At 42.4% G+C, this 19,298-nt stretch overlaps 1 protein-coding gene across 1 annotated transcript in view; it reads right to left on the bottom strand.

Moving 5' to 3' along the window:
- Nucleotides 1-19,298, bottom strand: part of mpp7a (MAGUK p55 scaffold protein 7a) — a 135,420-nt gene that overhangs the window by 61,341 nt on the left and 54,781 nt on the right. Inside the window, exons 4-5 of the mRNA XM_023401876.2 lie at nucleotides 16,122-16,199; nucleotides 6,540-6,620 (exon numbers count right to left, since the gene is read on the bottom strand). Coding sequence (XP_023257644.1) covers nucleotides 6,540-6,620; nucleotides 16,122-16,199 — 159 coding nt within the window. The remainder of the gene's footprint in view (nucleotides 1-6,539; nucleotides 6,621-16,121; nucleotides 16,200-19,298) is intronic.

A 19,298-nucleotide genomic window follows, 5' to 3' on the forward strand; every position in this document is an offset into this window, starting at 1 on the left:
TCTCATCTCTCCTCCCTGAATTTCTCTTGTTTTCTTGGTCCTCGTGTCCAAACTTCTCTCAAATGCCATTAATCCTCCACTTCAGTTTTATCTTTCATGGAATTTTCCCAAAATCTTCCCAGCATCAGTTTTTGCGTTTCTCAGAACAGGCCTAACAATGTTTTCCTGGCTTTCATCTGCACTGTTCATAAACACACACTTTTTTGTTGTATTGTATATCTGGGGATGCTGTCATTATGGTATTGAAATAGCCTCTTGGAAACGCTGGAAAACCAAAACTGTTTGCAGATGAGGTCAATAAAAGGAAAGTGAATGGGAATGGGATCTCAGATTTGTGCTCGATATAACAAATAAATTATGTTCATAGCACCATGTCAAGGCAGGGATGGAGAGTCTGCGGTTGCAGTTGTTGTGATGAGATCAGTTATGTTACATGAGCACCACGTGTAAACGTATATGGCTTTATAACGGAGATATAGCCAATGAATGGAAGCAGCACTTGATTCAGTGAATAAAATATCAGGGAACTAATATTTACAGAAGAAAGCTTCTGACTTTGTGGCCACCATTTCTTTTCTGTTTTCTTTACCTTCTTTTTCTCATTTCCCCCCCCACAGGGGGCACAAGAAAACCTATTTTGAATCTGGCATTGTATCGAATTCCCACAGTTTTCTGAAAACATCCTTTGGTGAAAGCTGGCCCAGGCACTAACAACAAACCCAGAGAAAGAAGATTTTTTGAGTTTGAGGTTGAATGCATGCGGCGTTGTGGCTCTCTTTATGGTATCTAACTGTCAGTCACAGCACCTGATCTGTGTCGCGACAACATGTGGGTCAGCCAGGCGTCCATCAGCCTCTCAGCAGGGTGGGCCTGGTGCCCAAGAGGAAGCAGAGCTGCAGTGTTTTTCTTACGCTGTGCAGCATTAGTTCATAGAATGAGACTGAACTGGTGCTGAAACAATTTGTCAATCATTTAATTGACACAAAATTAAACAACAATGATCAATGATTTTGCCATTGTTGGGTATGATTTTCCATTTCTATTTGTGTGTCATTTGTCTGAAACTCAAACTCAACTTGAACTCAACTGTTCAAGTCATAAATCAAACAAAAATCAATAAAACATTTGTTTGATCCAGCTTTTCTCTGTTTTATATCAGAGTAAACTGAAAAACCTTTGATTATTAACTGTTGGTTGACCAAACAAGAAATATGGAATTAAAATGGGCATCATACTATATTCTGACATTCTATAGACTTGACCTTTAATCGATTAACACACAAACAATTAGACTTAGATCAGAGGGAAGTTGGTTGCCACAGTAGTAAAGATATAGTATGAAACATTCAGTTTTTCATAGAAAAATTTTAGTGTTAGGATCTTTCTTTCTACACATTCCCTCCTCAACCTTTCCTCCAGTAACCTGCCAGTTGCTGTTTCCTCTGAACTACATCCATCAGGCCTAATATCCTGACCTCTGAGTGTCCTCTCACTGATGGCACTTCCTTAAATCTGGCATTGCTCCCCACCGCCACATCCTCCCCCATGGCTGCGCCTAACAACCCGTAACAGAGCCACAGCTAATTCCTTGTGAAAACTTTCTAGGAAGTACCAAAACAGCTCCATGCTAATAGATAGCACATGGTACATGCCCTGGCTGGTGACTGTTGACATGGGGAACCACACAGGTACAAATGTTTTACACAACACGCGGTTATATGTGGAAGCTTTCCTCCTGGGCTGATATGAGTCAGTGGGTCTTGTTATGCCTCGGTGTTGGTGGATTAGCTGCCTAATCAAATCTGGAGTCACATCCATGTATAGGCCCTGCAGCTGAGGCCCGAAGAGGAGAGGAGAGGAGAGAGAGGGAAAGTGAGAGACGGAAAGAAAGATGAAGGGAAGCGAAACCACCCTTGTTTTCCAGGCATCCTGTCCTTTCTCGGTTCGTGTGTTTGTGTTCATTAGGCATAATAGGGATCCTAGAAAAACAGATCACTGTGCTTGACAAAATAAACCTGCCCGTACATTCCTGGCATTGGCCTCTCATTAAAGCCCCCGGCCCTGTCACTGGCCCACTCGTTTTTCAGCTGGCGGCACAGGATCGGTGCAGGGTAACTGCTTTCCTATGGCGGGAGGGACCCCGCTGTGAGCGTTCTGCTTTGGAGACACTGCTGTAGGCCAGCTGGGATATGACACTGACGCCCACCCTCTTTAAGCCTTGATCCTCGGCACGCAGCAAGCATGCATACACACACCTCCCTCCATACACGCTGGCGGAAACAGCCGGCCATCATAATTGGCACTTTCATCACTGTCAATATTAGTCTTGCTGAGGGGGGCTAATATGGGCGAAAGTTGTTTTTTCATGTGCAAATCGTAAACGAGAAAGTTTGAGGCAGAAAGGGAAGGCAAGAACGAGAAGGGGAGAGAAAGAGAGTGGGGAGTTTTAAAGAGCTTGATTTATATCCCCACCCTAGGAATGGATCATTTCAGCCATAATTAAGAGTGATACAGTTACTATCGCACAGAGACGCCATTCAAAAGCAACAGCCATCTGCTTGTGTTTTACACCCCCGGCCCTGTGATTTACACTGGGCCTGGCTGGTACGGTATCAAGTGCCCTGGAGGACAGATGGAGGCAGAAAGAGAGCAATGTTTTAATACTTCATTCTTGAAGCCCACATGCTGCCTACGGTTTTAGACCCAATGTCAAGAAAACGGCAAGAGCCTCCATACCTCAGTATAGTACAGTGAAAGCCCTTCCTCCAAACCAAGATGCTGGAACTAATCTACCGTTGACCCAATGTTCCCGCTGAAGCCAGCAGGAGTGTTTAGCCCGGCAGTTTAAGGCACACATGCTCAAAAGATGGTGATGGACTTAAACCAACATGCAAGAGTAGAGGTCATAAAGTTGAGAAAATGTGCAAGTGTGTGAACACATGCAGATGTCAAACGCTGAACTTGACAAAACCAGGTGTGATTCCTTCTCTTGAAAACTGACGTACTGAAGCTCACAGAAGTCAGAAAAGGTTCTTCTTTAAAATGTTTTTTCTTATTCATTTTAAAAAGGACCTCAGGACAGGGAAACAATGTAGCTGTAGATTTATGTCAGAACACATAAAATAGCTTTCTCTGACAAAAAGAGCTTCTTTTTTTTTAAAAAAAAAAAAGAGTTTTTGACTTGTAGTGCTCTATATCAATTCTTTGATGAGCAGGTTCCTGTCCTCAGTTGCTTCTGTGCTTATAACAGTGCTGTCTGCAGAGGTGCAGCAGAGGAAGCAGTAGCCAAATATTTTCCATTGTTTCGCGTAAAATCGTTTGGCTGACCTCGTTCTGCACTGAGAGCTGAGGTCGGCTGAGTGGTGTGTGGAGGTGGTGGGAGAACAGAGCAACAGCATGGAAAAGAGAAACAAAATAAACGAAGAGCAAAAACAAGTAAATATTGCTGTGACTCTTCCTGAGGAGACAAAGCTGAGGTTGGACTTGGTACCAATGCAGAGGTGATAATGTTTTCTCTCATATTTACTGTAACACAAAAAGCCATAAGAGGTTACTGAGATGTTTTATGGGTTTTAATTAATTACGTCTTACTAATGAAGAAGATTTACCATTCAGTAATTTCATTTGCTAAATCAGCATAATCTGATACCAGGCTGAAGGGAGGTATTTTACTGCCCTCTCTGGTTCAGAGTTTCAGGTTTGTTGCATCTGTAACCACGCCTCACAGTGATGTCACAGTGTAGTGACGCACCATGGAGTACAGCTCTACAGCCCTGCATCATCACTGCAGGCCAGAAAGAACAACATTTTCAGCTGCTGTTAAATTGCTCTTTTATCTCAGTAGGGCTGAATTCAGAGGCTTGCTGATGGGCAATGCAATGAACACAAACAGAAATGCTATGGCCATGTTTAGACCAGCTTCAGCCCTGCGTTGAAAAAAAATGCAGCCCTTATTTGGGGGCTCTGACAAAAAAATATGTATATATTCTATTATATGCTGCTGTGCAGTGTTTTGGCTTTGGATAAATCTTCAAACTCTTTAACTAAATTAAACTGCATGGCCATCTAAGTTAAAGGGGCTATTTGTAAGTTTTCTCTGCTGCCGAACATGATTTCTTGTCAGGAGCAGGTGGTGGTGATTGTCACTTGACAAGAGCTTCAGCCATCGTTGCGTTTACAAGACAAGATGTATCGGACATTGACGAGATGGGCCGGGGCTAGCTGGTTAGCAAGCTAACTGAAGTAGCAGAAAACACGTGATAGAGACAAGAGGTAACACTGGTGTTGCTTTCCACCTCTGGAGACAGCTGTTGGTGAGTAAAGGAATGAAGTTTGATGCTGAACTCACAGCATTTCAGCAACTGTTAATGCTAACGTTAGCTATGTAGGAATAAGAAAACTTACAAATACCTTTAAAGTAGAACTACTCTGAAATCAACTTTGGGGCTGTTGAGTTGCCAGGTGGCAGGAACCAAAGCAGAAAAAGGGAAAGAGGAAAAAATGCAGGTACTCTAAGAAAATGGCAATAAACCGAAAACTCCAATCTGTTTGTTTAGATCAAAGTCCAATTGGAAAATATGTGATGCTTATTAAATTCATTTCCACATATGAATGTCACCCAAATGCTAAATATGAATTTTAGCTATGAACACCTGATCCACTAGCTCCATGTCTGTTGGACAGTGTGTGTGTACACCTGGCCCTCAGTCCCGTCTCCTACTTTCACCTCTCCTCACCTCATCAGTTGAAGCTGCTGAGCTTCCCGATCGATGACACAAAGCTTAGTGTTTTGATGGATTGACCCCTTGTCATGCCAAATACCTTCGCCGTAAGCATAATTAAAATAATAAACGCGGGATTTCTGACACAGGCATGCTTCATGGCGAGCGCACTGAATCGTTTGTCGCCGCATTTCACTCTGAGCTTGACAGAGACGAAGGAGATTACAACCTCCCTACGTAGCTAAGACAGAGAGCGGGGCTGTGATATGAGTTGTCTTCAGGATAGCTGCTGTGTGAGCGTTTGTTTGAGTGCGTGTCCATCATTATATGTCAATGTGGTATCATGTTTGTGTTGATTGTGTTGATGATGTCAATTGGGGTTGTCGTGATACTCGTGATTTTTCAATGTCTATACTAGTGATGTAATTCATATTTTAAGGATGCAGTAAGACTGAGTCCTAATGGTACACCATCTACCAGGTGAGCCACCGAGGCGCCCCACCTGGTACAGCATGTACCATTAGGACTCAGTCCTTACTGCAGCAGCCACGGACCTTTGCTGCATGTCATCTCCTCCCTCTCTCACCCTCATCCTTCCAGTCTCTCTGTCACTGCTACTCTAATAAAGGCATAAAAAAAGCCCAAAAAATAACTTAATAACAAAAAAATGCACATATGATAAAATAGTGACAGCAGATGTTTGGCCTTGTGGATCTTTTGTTTATCCCTTCATCTGGTTGCCTTTTCATTATCCATTAAGTGTAACTGTAATTTTTGTACGCCTTTGTGCAGTTACACACTCTCTCCACCTCCCTTCACTATTATTTAAGTCTAATTCATCGGCCAAAAAAGAGACAAAACACACAATAAACAAAGTTAAAGATGAGTTTGACTGATAGCATTACCATTATTTTCTGTTTTCATTTCAAAGTTTTTATAGATATCGCAATGAATATTTTTGGCCATGATAAACGTGAAGTGAAAATCTGATATCATGACAGCCCTAACCTCAATTATTCATGACCCTTCTTTGTGTATTTGTATAATTACCAGTTAATTTTCCTGTGTGTGTGTGTGTGTGTGTGTGTGTGTGTGTGTGTGTAATGTTATACTGGCAGAAATTTAAAAAAGAAAATGAATCATTACATCACTAGTATAGACACTGACAAATCTACTTCTGAGTCTAATGCTTTTGGGAACTCTGTCTCTTCACAAAGCTGATGCTGAGAGGTATTGGATATTTGTATGTACTGTAAGTGTGTGTGTGTGTGTGTGTGTGTGTGTGTGTGTGTGTGTGTGTGTGTATATTGTGGTGGGGGGGAGGACTTCATACTGAGCTGTTGTTTCTGGCAGAGCCCAAATAAGCATGATGACAGTGTGTTATAAAGGAGCTCGTCCAGCTCTCCTTCTATCAGCTCTGTCTGGCTGAGACACCTGGAGGGCCTGACGGATGGCTGAAGTTATGCATTTGAAAATAACAATGTGTAAATTTATTGCGTAGCTGTCTGCATCTGGCTAATGAGGCCAGTGGCTACAGCCAAGAGGACAAGAAAAAGAACGTCCTAGATCTAACAGCTGTATTATTTTGTGTACAGCATGATCATCACATCACTTGCCGGTACTGTAGAAACAGTAAACGGCAATCCACACTGTTTGTGTAATGATACCAGTTAGAATAGGAGCCAAAGTCTGTGTTTGATTCATTTTTTGCTTAACAGAACAGCACCATATTTTGATTTTTGTTAGGACAATACTGTTGTCCTCCACAAAAACAATATGTGGTTATGGACAATAAAGAAGAACAGGAGCCAAACTCACCTTGATGTGGGGTTTGGCCAGTAGTTTGAGAAGCTCCTTGATTTCTCCATTGGCTGGTTTCCTTTCCAACTCCCCAGACAACTAAAGAGGAGAATACACATTGGTCACAAAATGCATCTACAAAACAATATGTCAGGAAAGTATATTAAACATGCTGATAGGAAAATTAGAAATCAAAAATACGACCCCTTTCTTGCCATTTGTTCAACAGCAGTTCTGCCATAAATACCAATGGAGTAGGTTTTGATTTATAAAGATCTATAGCTCACCTGATGATGCATGTACATGGTAAGGCAACACTGTTTTAAATTATATTAATTATTTATTTGGTGATATGAGCGCCAGGGGGAAGGTTTGCCTCGTCTCATTACTGAATATTGCAGTGCAATCGCCATGGTTACAATCTTTCCTTCACTGTGATAAAGAGATAAAGTGATGGAGGTGAGCAGAAGGTTTACAAAAGAGACTTCTGTGCTGGATACTGTAATCCTGAAAAGGAAAAGATAACTGAGATTTTGCTTCACTGAATTCTAATGAATTACATTCGATTTTATTTTTTATAGCACCAAATGAGACCAGCCCGTGTTACAGACCGCTATAACAGGCAGGTAGTTAGAAAGGCTACTTCCCCTGTGGAGTGCCAAGATAAGCCTCTTCAGACAGAGTTTGAACTGTTACCCTCAGGCCGTCGGTTTAGTCTGCCTGTTATGAGAACCAAGAGATAAAAGTTTTCCTTTTTCCCCACTGATATTCAGTTGTTAAATGGCAGATAGTATTTTATTGTTGTCTGGAGATCACTTATTTGCACATACTGCTTACTTTTGCACTTGATCTTGATCAACAAACTCTTACATATCACTCTGGCCACCGAGCCATACTGTTTGTTGATGGCCATTAGGGTTTGGTGCGTTTCTGTGGAGCCTAGCTGCAAAGTTACTTTGAACTAGAACTTGAAATCACAACATTATCTCAAGGTACTTTACAGAGTAAGGTTCCAACCATGAGCAGCACTTGGCGACAGTGGAGAGGAAAAACTCTTTTAACAGGAAGAAACCTCCAACAGAACTTCGGGCAGCCATTGGTCCTGACCGTTTGGGTTCAGAGGAGAGATTCATGTTGGATTCAGTTTCTCCTCAGCATTGGAAATTTAAAGGAGAAAACACAAGCAGCCCAAGTTGACCATACTGATCATAGTTCTCACTGTGTCAACATGGTAACTGTAGCTGCTCCAGTGTGTAGTAACATTTTGTGTGCACAGGCCCCATAGCTTGATGCATAGCTATAAATCCACCTTTACACACACTCACACCTGGAAGCTGCTCAGCACGACCGCAACATTTACGTGTTAAGGGCCTTGATCAAGTGCTAATGGGGAGCAGGGAAAGAGCTGCTCTTGAACTTCTCCCACCCACGTTGTTCCTGTGGGTCCAGGGATCAAACTGCCACCGCTGAGTAAAGATTATGACAAAGTCGAGTTCGTCTTTCTGTTCTAGACTTCTTGAACCTGACTCAGACTGTGTTTAATCAACACCTACACTGACAAACACAATCTTAATCTAAACTCAAAAGCTTATGCAGAAAAAACAGGAGTACACTCGGCGGGTACTGACTGTGCTTGTACTTTCAGGTGACCCCAAACAACAGGCTTCCATCACGCAGGAAAGCTAATACTGTGCTAAATCAGGTGCATCTTAGAGGGAGGTGAAATCTCATCTTGTCATGGGACATCTAATTCTCACCTGTGGCCTCATTTCTTTTGATTGAATTTAGTAAACTTTAGGATTACTTCTCAGATTGTTTCTCAGGAACCAAAGAAATCAGTCCACTCCTCTTTGAAACAATGTGAGCTGTGAGAGCATCTCTGCGCTGGACTACATCCATTATGTATATCTAGTAGCTCTGACACGAGTGACTCTTCCTCTAAAGTGCAGGCCACGCTCCTCCGTCTGCACTCTGATTTATGGATGGTCCTGCTGGATGTGGCTGAATGTGGAATGAGTGTGGAGAGGAGCCGTCCCAACACAAAGACCTGCCTGTACTCATCTGAGATCAGGAGCTAACGTGGACTACAGGAAGAGGGCCAGTGGAAATCACAGGCTGTGAAAGGTGGAGCTATCACACATCCACATTCATGTTTCCTCTCCTGTATATGTGGTATAGGAGCACATGTGTGTACAGATGATCATACTGTACGTGAGGTTATGTGTATTTTGTACCAGATGTATGGGAGTCGTCCCACAGGTGGAGTAATTCAGCTTTTGGACATACTTCAAAGTATAAAGTAAAGAATATGCTCAAGTCAACTTATCTGTTACGTGTTAGGAATTTAAACTACACAGTTAGTGCACTTTGCCTGCACTTCAGAATATGTAAATCGCATCGATTTAAGATTAATTAAATGAAAGTTAGAAAATGAATCTGCAACTACTTTAATAATCAATTCAGGCATTTTTGAAGCAAAATGCCACAGTCATCATTGTAAATACAATATCTTTGTGTTTTGGACCGTTGCTTAGACTAAAGAAATAATCTGAAAACCACTGCGACTTCGGCCTCTAGGAAACTGTAATGGGCACCATACATTATACATTTTATTATATTATATTACAGTTTTCTAGTATAAACAATTAATCAAGAAAATTATTAGTAGATTAAATGATAATTAATATAATAAATATATATAATATATATAAATAATGTCAAGTCATGTAATTTTTAAATAAAATGCACACAAAACTGATGTAAAATATTATGAAAAAATAATGAAAAATAATTAGTGTCACTCAATTAGAGTGATAAATGACTAACAGCTGAAATCCAAAGAGAGAAAGTTTAACAAAATGAAATGTATTAATAATTGCCAACAAATAGAGGATTTTTGTGGTAGATACTCATCAGTGTTTGAGAATTCAAAACATCCACTCAGTTGAAAAATAAACTTCTTTTAACAATGCTGCTCATATATGTTTTTATGAATTTTCTTATCAGCTGACATGCACACTGATATTTCTGCAAAATACTAATATTGGCTGATATATTGGCCTAAATGATTTATTGGTCTAGCTCTACTTAAAATCAGATGTTATCAACTTATAGAATTTCATTGGATTGGTTTATTTTTTTCTCTTTTTCCCTTATCTTTTGAACTGAGGGGCTGAAGATAGACATATGTTGAAACATTAGAAATTTGTAATTTGGGGATTATAAATAAACTTGATCCTTCCTTGATAACATAAAATACTTACATAAACATTAAAAATATACACTAATGATTAAAAAAATGGAAGATAAGGTACAACTGCAATGAAGTTTTTTACTTCAATAAGCAAAGACTGATAAATCTAAAGGTCAAATAATAAAAACATACAATCACAGTGGAAAAAAAAGGTCCAGTTTCTAACTTCTAATTGGATAATAAACACATGCTGCAGTTGTTAAAAGTCTTTGCATAAAGCGGAGGACTCATGGATCATTTTGGTGCCTCTGTTGTCATCACACAGCAGATAAGCTACACAGGGAAACACTGTGTACTCCTCTAAGTGTGATGCTGAGGCGGATGATGACAGAGGTTGGAAAAACCTACAGTTTGTTTGAGTAATGACCCCGGTGGTGTGGGAATAAGGTAACAGAGGTGAGGCAGTGGTAAAGGCAGGGGGCTGAGGGTCAGACTGGGGTTAGGGAGGACGCTATGTCACTTTACCTGAAGACAGGAACATGTGCTTATGTCTGAGGGGGGGTTAGTTTAGAGCCCCCCTCCCTCTCTCCCTTGGGGGAGGGCGGCTAATGAATAGTCACAGTGGTCAAGGTTACTCTAGCTGAACTTCATCCAACCTTGCATTACTTCACTTTATCAAATATGCACAAAAAACCCCTGCAAGGTCAGAGTAAGTGATGCAGGGAGAAAGGGAGGCCACATGTGTAAACGGAGGAGGAGAAGAGGAGATAAAAATGAAAACAAAGAAACAGAGATGGAGGCGAGTCACGATCGGGGTCTTTAGTGAAGGAACATCACTTGCTCTGATTCAGCATCGTCCATCATCTCATCGACGAGCTGTTTACAGCGATGGGGGGAGGCAGAGCGAGGATGAACGGTACATTTCCACTCCCTCATATTGTCCTATTAAAGCACCTTGTCCCATAACTCAGTGCGGACAGATGGGACATATCTGACTACAAACTCTGCTCTCTACCTCCGTGCCTCCCTGTTCGAATCACATTTTCCACCCTCAGACCATCACAGCAAAGGGAGGGAGGGGGCAAAAAAAAAAAAGATGCTGGCCTCCTCTGAGACGGTGTGTATTTCATTTGTTAAATGTCATGGCAGGTGCTGCAGTGTTTACATAAGTTTGATCCCAGCATGTCAGTTTATTGCTCTCCCTTGACCCTGAACGGCTGCGGGCTCACTGCTTTTATATATAGCTGCCAATTCATCAAGCTGACCTTTTTTTTTAATAGCTTTTATTAAAACTATTAAAACATGTTAACCTTTTATTTACAAACTCCGATCTCAGCCAGCCAGCGTCATCCATTTGATCCATGATGGATAAAATGTGCTTTGGCTTCATTTCTTGTAACTGATCAATAATAAACCGGCTGACTACAGTAAGCGTCTCAGGAATTCATTCTCAGGCAGTATTTTGATTTGATTTTACACAGTTATGCACAAAGATGTTTCCCTATTATTATATTTTATAGCTTTCAATAAAAGTTTTAAAGTCTTACGGTCTAAACGCTGGCACTCACACTCTTACAAAAATAAAATTAAAAAGGAAATAATGAATACATGATTTTTTCTCATGCAAATAATCTAATCTAAAGAGACTGAGTGTCAGAAGAAAGTGTTTCCTAAAAGTGACTTCAATCCAAATGTGTTTTTAATGGGGTCCTTCATGAAATACATGAAGTATATCAGTGGATTTAAGATGCAATTGTATTTTAACTAGTAATAATGACTTGCAGGCCTACAGGCATGCTTATTTACAGCTTGAGCTTTCTCAAACATAAATTTAGAAGTTATATGTGTATGATTGCATACTGTGTGTGAGCCCTGTGGAAATCTAACCCTCTGTTTTCAGCTAGATAAGGATAAAAAGAATAAGAAAAAAAAAAGCTGCAGACGCTCCAAAGCTTTGAACAACAAGGTGAAACGTCTGCACGAGTCTGTATCTCAGATCTTAATACTAAAGATGCATGATAAATCAGTGACCGATATATTATCCTTCAAAAAAATGAGAAAGTCATAGTGTTATTATTCAGATAAAGAGGTTTCAGATGATGATTATCTGGATCCTTTTCTTACACTGGCTTCAGAGTTCACTGCAAGTATAATTGGGTCACACACAGTCACATGAAGTTATATTAGACCCTCTGTTAGCATTTTAGGGAAGAAGAAGAAATGTGTTTTCTACAATTTTTTTTATAAGAATTGTATTTACAGTGGGAAAGTAAACGGGTCAATCTAAAGAGGTTGCCCTTAATGTCTACCTCACAGTTTTTCAACCACGAGAGCAATACCACCAGTCACTGCTTCAGTATTAAAACAGCAACAAAAAAGATAATTTTTGATAATCATTACTGACCCTGAAATTCAAAACTGGAGCACAACTTTTCTTTTTTTCTTCATCTTAAATCCTTAGATTTAATCTCTAGCCAACATTAACTGGGTCATTTTCTGATGGCTTCATTTACATTTTTACAATGTTGGGCCAGCCAAAGGCTTGTGGAACGTTAATTTACTGTACAGTAAAAACTAACATTGAGGAGCCACCTGACACTGATGAAGCCCTCTCTCTCCCTCTCTCTCTCTCTCTCTCTGGGTGTGTGTGTTTCTAGTTATAGGTATGGACTGTAGACCAGTGCTCTCTGATGGCACCCAGTGGTCTTCTCAGGTAACAGCAGGTCTTTGGGTGAATATAAAGATGTTGGGAAGCGAGCCAGAGGAGGGGAAGGGCGTTTCGAGGGGAGAAGGACACAACTGAGACACCAGGACGGACAGTCTTAAGTCAAGTGATGGGGCTGGTATTCAGCTTGATGTGGGATGTTTAGCTTTTGACAGGATTGAGAGACACAGATCAGAACGGCAGCCTGAAACTTAGAGAGCAGGTTCATGTATGAGGCTGATTTGCCCCTTTAGATTAATGTAATGTGGTATTTTATATTCCACAATGGGGCAAGAGTGCTTCTATTTCACTCTTAATGAGCGCTATAAGGAGGTTGTGAGTGTAGCAATGAAAGTCTATGTACACCCATAAACGTGTGTGTACAGTCACCCACTGACATGTCTTAATATGGATGTAATACAGCACCTATGCCCTGGGCACTGGCTGTGCTGGGTTGCTTGAGCAGTGGCAGTCACCTGCTGTGTGTGCTAGACAGTGCAACCGGGGGCAGACGAGGGTTGAAGTGTCATTTTATGTTAGGCAATAAATTAAGCCGCCATTACCCGAAACCCAAGCCCGAAAAGAATTTCATCTAACTGTAGATCTCTCCCGTTGCACTTCAGTCCTCATCCACCACTTCAATAGCCTTCATTTGGAGCGGTGACATGGGTGAAAAACAATCTGCTTTAAAAATACATCGCAACGCTCCGGTTGGGAGCTTTTCTTTTTTTTGACTAGCCAAGAAAGGGGGGGGGGGGGCCCAGGACTGCGGTGTGCTGTGAGATGCTTTGATACACCATCTCTGGGCTTTATCCCGATATCTGATAATCCCAGGGAGACGCTTTGCGGGGCATTTACCAGGAAGCATAAATTTGAAAGTCTGTAATTTGACAAAAAGAAGGAGAAAGAAAATCTGTAAAGGTGGGAGGCAAGATGGGGGTTGATTGTTGGGGGTCTCTTCAACAGTCTATGGACTCTTGCCACAACCTGGGGAGGCAAAGCAAAGACTTAGGAAAGAGAAACAGAAGCGATCCCTCACACTCTGTTGTCTGCTTGAATCTCGTGGAGTTCTTGTTCTGGTGTTATCTGGTTAGCAGCGTCCTTTGCCAGTTCTAACAGCAGGGTACAACAAACACAGAAAGAAAAAGAGCAGTAAAATGTATTTTTGAGAATATTGTCCCTGCTGATTCAAGCTCAGGCATCCTGGTTTGGTTAAGGGTCCTGGATGGTTTGGGACTCCTGTCATCTGCACTGGTGTGTGTGAACCCTCCGGGATGGAACGTGCTGGCTCCTGCACTGACACTTGTGGCCTGCAAGGTCAGGAAAACCGCTCTAGACCACAAGACGGCCTAACTTTCGTGACAGTCTCAGGACACTCTGGACTCTCTCCTCCTCGGGCTTTACCCCAACCGACTGTAAGGACTTCAGCCCCTCTTTCTCTCGTCTCTCCCTTGACTCAGTACTAATTAGGATGATGTATGGCTGTGGCCTCTTTAGAAGGGGTGGAATAGTCGGAGGCACTTTGATTACAATAAACAGAGCTGGGGATTTCAAACAAAACCACACACCAGTAAAAGGACTTTTCCTCCTCTCCATTCACCATGCCAGGCTGGTTCTTGGGTTTACACAGGTGTGTGTGTGGGTGTGTGTGTGTGTGTGTGTGTGTGTGTGTGTGTGTGTGTGTGTGCACATGTGGATGTGAGCTTATGTGCACGCACGGCTTTCGATAAATATTGCAGATGAACAATACAGTAACAAATGTCCGGATGCTGGTCATTTATGTAATAAATCAGACTAAATATCTTTCACAGCTTGAGGAGAGTGACTGGGCCAGTGGAAGAAAAGCATCATCAGTGGTGTTTGATGACGCCTCATTTACAGGTTAACCAGTGAAGAAGGAGTGCACACCACAGGCGACGCCGCTATGATGCTTCCTGTCTCTAAATCTGAATATTTCCTGCGTTCTCTCCTTCACCGATTTCTGTTTACTAGACGGAACTCAATCATCTGCTGTTGTCCGTCATGGTGCGCCCATCCATCTTCAGCCTTCCTCTGAATGACTGGCCCTTCTATCCGGCCTGTGCCCAAGGAAAATGATCAGTTTGTCTTTGCAGAGCTGGGTTTTTGATTTCATGGTGTACAGCTAGATGTTTGGGCAGAGAGCATGTGGCAGGGTAGGCGGAGGTGGGTGTAGAGAAGGGACAGTGCAGTGTTATTGTAACAGAGACCAAACTGAGAACCAAAATCTGAGAGGGGGACAGTGCAGAGTTCACTCCAGGGTAAGAGGTGAAAGAGGATAAACATTGTCGAGGCGACTGCACGCTACTGGGACGGGTCAAGGGTATGTATGTGTAACTCTGTGTGGTTGTATGTGTTACAGACACGCGATAAAGAGGCACTTGGCGCTTGTGATCTGAAGTTTCTGCGTTCAATCTGCACAACCGGGCTGTTGTACTGCAAGACAAACTACGTACCTGCTTATACTAAGTCTCTCTGGATTTGAGTATAAGCAAATCATGTCCGCTTGGTTTTTCAAACACAAACAGTAAGACAGAGCAGGCAAGAGAAAAAAGACGTAATGTGAGTGTAGGCGAGAGACAAATTTAGGGAAAAACCTCGATAAACGAGCGGAGAAACATAACAAATGCAGAGTCTTATTATATAAGACAAAAAAACTCACTAAATAGTTTGATGAGTATGAACATGATGTGAATCACAGACTACGGCCTTCACAGTCACCAGATCCCAACCCGACCACACATCTACAGACAAATCTGAGGTTATCTGTGGAAATAAACAAGCCGCCGTTACCGCGGCAGTACCTTCATCTCAACAATTCTCTCAACATCAAAATTTAGTCCAGTTTTCACAGACGGCTCGGCATCTTTCCCGCTCTGTTATCAGCTGCTCCAACAACAAACTGAGACTTTGGGAAAAACAAAAGTAAAATCCACAATCCTCCACTCCATGAAATCAATTTGACTTCACTTAATCTCTGTTATTATTAAATCCTCATGTTTCAAACGCTTTATGAGCTCGCCTACAATGGGGCTGCTATTGACCGAGTGATCTTGTTACACGCGGCTGATGGTGAGCCGCCACCCTGCATACCTCCTGCTAGCTTGGTACATTATTACGTTTCCTGGCTGAAACGTTTCCAGTTTTTATTAAATGGTTTATTGCTTCTGATTACAAAGCAAGGGATCGTGGAATTCGATGATTTGAATCTTAAACTAGCAAGTAATTCCTTCTGGGTTTAATTAGCTGCAACACAGCACTGTTTCACTGTTTCACATCCAGATTGTGGAGGTCAGACAGAAATGTCTTCTTTTTTTTTTTTCTCAAATCCTTTGTCATAATTAGTTTCAGACAGATGGAATAACTTCCACATACACACCTCTCTGTTTCCACTGTCAGTGTAAATGTGTTCAGTTCTGCCACCACAGTAATGGCTGTGGCGCTTGAGGGTGTGACACATGAATCAGCTGCCAGAGTAGTCTGTAGGTTTTTAACCCTCATGTTAGACAGTGCTCTCTAGCATCATCATCAAAACATCAAATGACACACTGACGCTGTTTTGGAGGCGCATCATGGCCCAACACCTTACTGTGACACTTAGTCGTGTTTTTTATTCTTTCATTTGTCAACCATAAGTAGTTGCAACCAAATAAATAGAAGCCTTCCTCCAAAAAAAAGAACTTACTTCATGGGCCAGAGCTGCAGCGCTGTCCAAGACGGGGACGGGTTTGCTCTCTTCGTAATGCTGCAGCCGCTCATGGATCTGAAAGGACAGATTGTGTTCATCAGTGAGGAAGAGAGAAGGAGAAGAAGGAGGTCAACATCGGGCTGCAGACGCCACAGCAAGGCCTTCCTGAGCAAACACCCACACGTGTGAGCCAGGAGTGCACACAAAGACCCATGTGCACAGCTATAAGCACACATGTATGAAAACATGTACAGCCTCTGTCCACACCACCTTAAACTAGCAATGACTCACATTAGATCAGAAGGACTAGAAATCTCACTCTCAGACACCAAAAACACACACACAGACACACACACTTACTCACTCTCTCTACTGAGCACAACAGAGTATTCTAAGTATTTCAGCTAGTGAAGGCGCTGTGCAAACAATCCAGTTTTCCACCATGCATTCGATATGCCCTAGTGGCCCAGCAAGGACTCCAAATCATTTCAACAGTCTGGTGAAATTGGTTAAACATTTCCTTATCAGCCTCAACACTGGAACTGCACAATGTAGGGAGACAAATCTGTGTCTCTGGAGAGTTACTAAAATGGAAAGTAGCCTCGACTCGTGCATTAACGTTTACTCATTTACACACACGAAAACACTTCATCACTCAAAAACTGATATATGAAACTGAGAGGAATAATTTATGCACACAACCGCACGCTTGTGCCCACGCACACGCAGTCAAACACAGTCGCACACTACTTCTCCAGCCTACACACAAAAAAAAATACTACAACCATCCCATATGTGATTTAAGAGCAGCTGTGCAGGAATGCGGCCTACAGGCTGCTGTCAGGTCCCATCAGAGAACAGACACGGACGACCATCCTCCAAAAAGCCACTCCTGAGTCTCTCGTCAGCCCAGCATGGTGAAGGGGAGCTAGGCCATGGGTCTGACTGATAGCTGGGCCCAGGGCCTAGAGATCCAGCTGGATGTCCCAGAAAGCATTCCAGCACGATGGTGGAACAGAAGGCCCTCTGGCTGAGGAGAGAGTGACAGAGAGGCCCCTGGGCCAGCTCAGTGTCTGCGGGGCCAACTCCACACATGTGGGAGCTTATACACACACATGTAGACACACAGATGGAGCGGTGACAGTTTGCCACAGAAAATCATTCAGCGGGACAGAAAGTGACAAGAAAAGCATTTTGTTTGCTGTCACACTCTGAGCAGCTACAGATGCTATGTGCAATTAAAACATCTGTTTTAAGACTGTTCAACATAATTTTTCCTCCTCACTTCGCAAAAGATATTTAGCAAGACAGCATTCTGCAGTAGCAGCACTGTGTGTACTGTGATAATACTGCATGGAACGAGGTGAGTGCTGTGAGATTACACAATCACATGATCGAATCTGTCCCTTCTAATGACTTTCGCCTGGGAAATGTTTTTTTAGTGCTTTTGGCCCCTGGCTAAAAATTTGGGGAAGCTCTGATTAGCAAAAAAGAAATCCAACATGTGTAGATGAGTTCATTTCAGTCTTTTCAAGCTGTCATCTGTCTTTGATAACCACCAGAGAAAACGTCTTGAAACCCAAAACATGATGTCATTCACAACAATACACAAACAAGCTAATGTGAGCAACCCAAATCTCTTTTATGACTCTCTGGTAATAAAAATGCAAGAGAACTATATGTTAAATGCCTTTGCATATAAATATAAACTCCTCCCTTCCCATCAAAATTCCAGTTCAGCTGTCGGCCTTAAACAGGTTGCCATTTCAGCTCGACTTATCCACACAGACCCTGGTGATAAATCACCGCCTGTTAGGACTGTGTCTCGGCCAACAGAGCAGCCATGTTTCAAGGTCAGCTTAGAGGTTCAAATCCTTGTGTAAAGCCGACATTACTCGGCTATAAAACATGGTGCATTAGGCGTGTCGTGGAGGTAATCTGCTGAAGGCCTGAGGGAGGCCGATGGTTGCTCAGCTCAGCTGTAGAGCGCAAAAGGGCTGCAACTTGTGGACCCTCGAACAAGACAGCTGGGATGTGAAGTTAAAAACAAGCAATGCAGTAGGTGTGTATCGGCTTGGAGAGGTGCAGGAGAGTATTGATAAGGTTGGAGACAGATATAAAAACTGGAATAACACAAGAATGAGTAGACTCCAATGTTTAGTTAAACTGTTGTCAGTATGTTCCATGTTTTATGGCATCAAATGTAAGACTGCCACTTTGGGGCAATTGCTGGAAATTTTCATCCTCATCTGTTTAATTTCACATAGCCACATCATATTTGAACAGTTACTCTCTAGCATTCATGAAGTCCCAACAACTCCACCCTGCGCTCTGACTCCTCTCCTCTGTCTGTTCCTCTACAGTAGAAGGCCGTAAAAGGACAGGCAGGCAGCTCCGGTTACTTCATCTGTCCTGATCATCTTTGTAAGAAAACAGATGAAATAAATGAGAGAGGTTGCCAGTGTCTTCAGCGCTCCAACATACCACAGTCCTGGTGACATCTGCTTAGGTAGTTGCTGCTCCACCACCTCGACTTACTCAGTTACTGTGGAATTTCTCCTCTGCTTCGTGAGCAAATGCGAGATTGAAATGCTTTTATTTACAGTTCAGGACACTTTCCAAGTGCCTGTCCATGACGCAGTAATGTATTTTAAAGTCATTACCCCGCTTTTTGCATAGCGCGTTCTCTGTCCCCTTGGTGAGGCAGCAGCTCTCCTGGCAAACACCAGAAGTGGCCTGGTGGAATTTAAAACAGTGAGAGGCAGTGTACTACAGCCAAGGACAGCTTAGCTCAGACTGGAGTGCCGCTCTAGGACACACAGCAGAACCAGAGACTGGGAATCTGAGGCTTCTCCGGTGAGAAATGTAGTGCTACTTCAATGTAAAGTAGAGTCAGGGTCAAAATGCTCAGAACTCGGAGAGGAAAGCTCCCAGAAGATCAGGCAGGGTAAAGATGAATGAATGCCTACCTTCACTGAAAAAACAGGCTACAATAGGAGCGCTGTGTGTCCTGCCTCCACAGAAGCCTCAGACTAAGTAGTGTTTGCTTCCAGAAATACCCGCTGTGCTTAAAATACACACAGCAACACATGAGGAGAATAAAATATGAAGAAAAACACGAACCTCTGTAAGAATTCATATGAAAAAATTCCAGTGAGAGTGGACTGAAACGAA

The sequence above is a fragment of the Seriola lalandi genome, unplaced genomic scaffold (assembly GCF_002814215.2).
Source record: "Seriola lalandi dorsalis isolate HSWRI2012SDOR001 ecotype SW California unplaced genomic scaffold, Sedor1 jcf7180002053798, whole genome shotgun sequence".
Taxonomy (NCBI): Eukaryota; Metazoa; Chordata; class Actinopteri; order Carangiformes; family Carangidae; genus Seriola; species Seriola lalandi.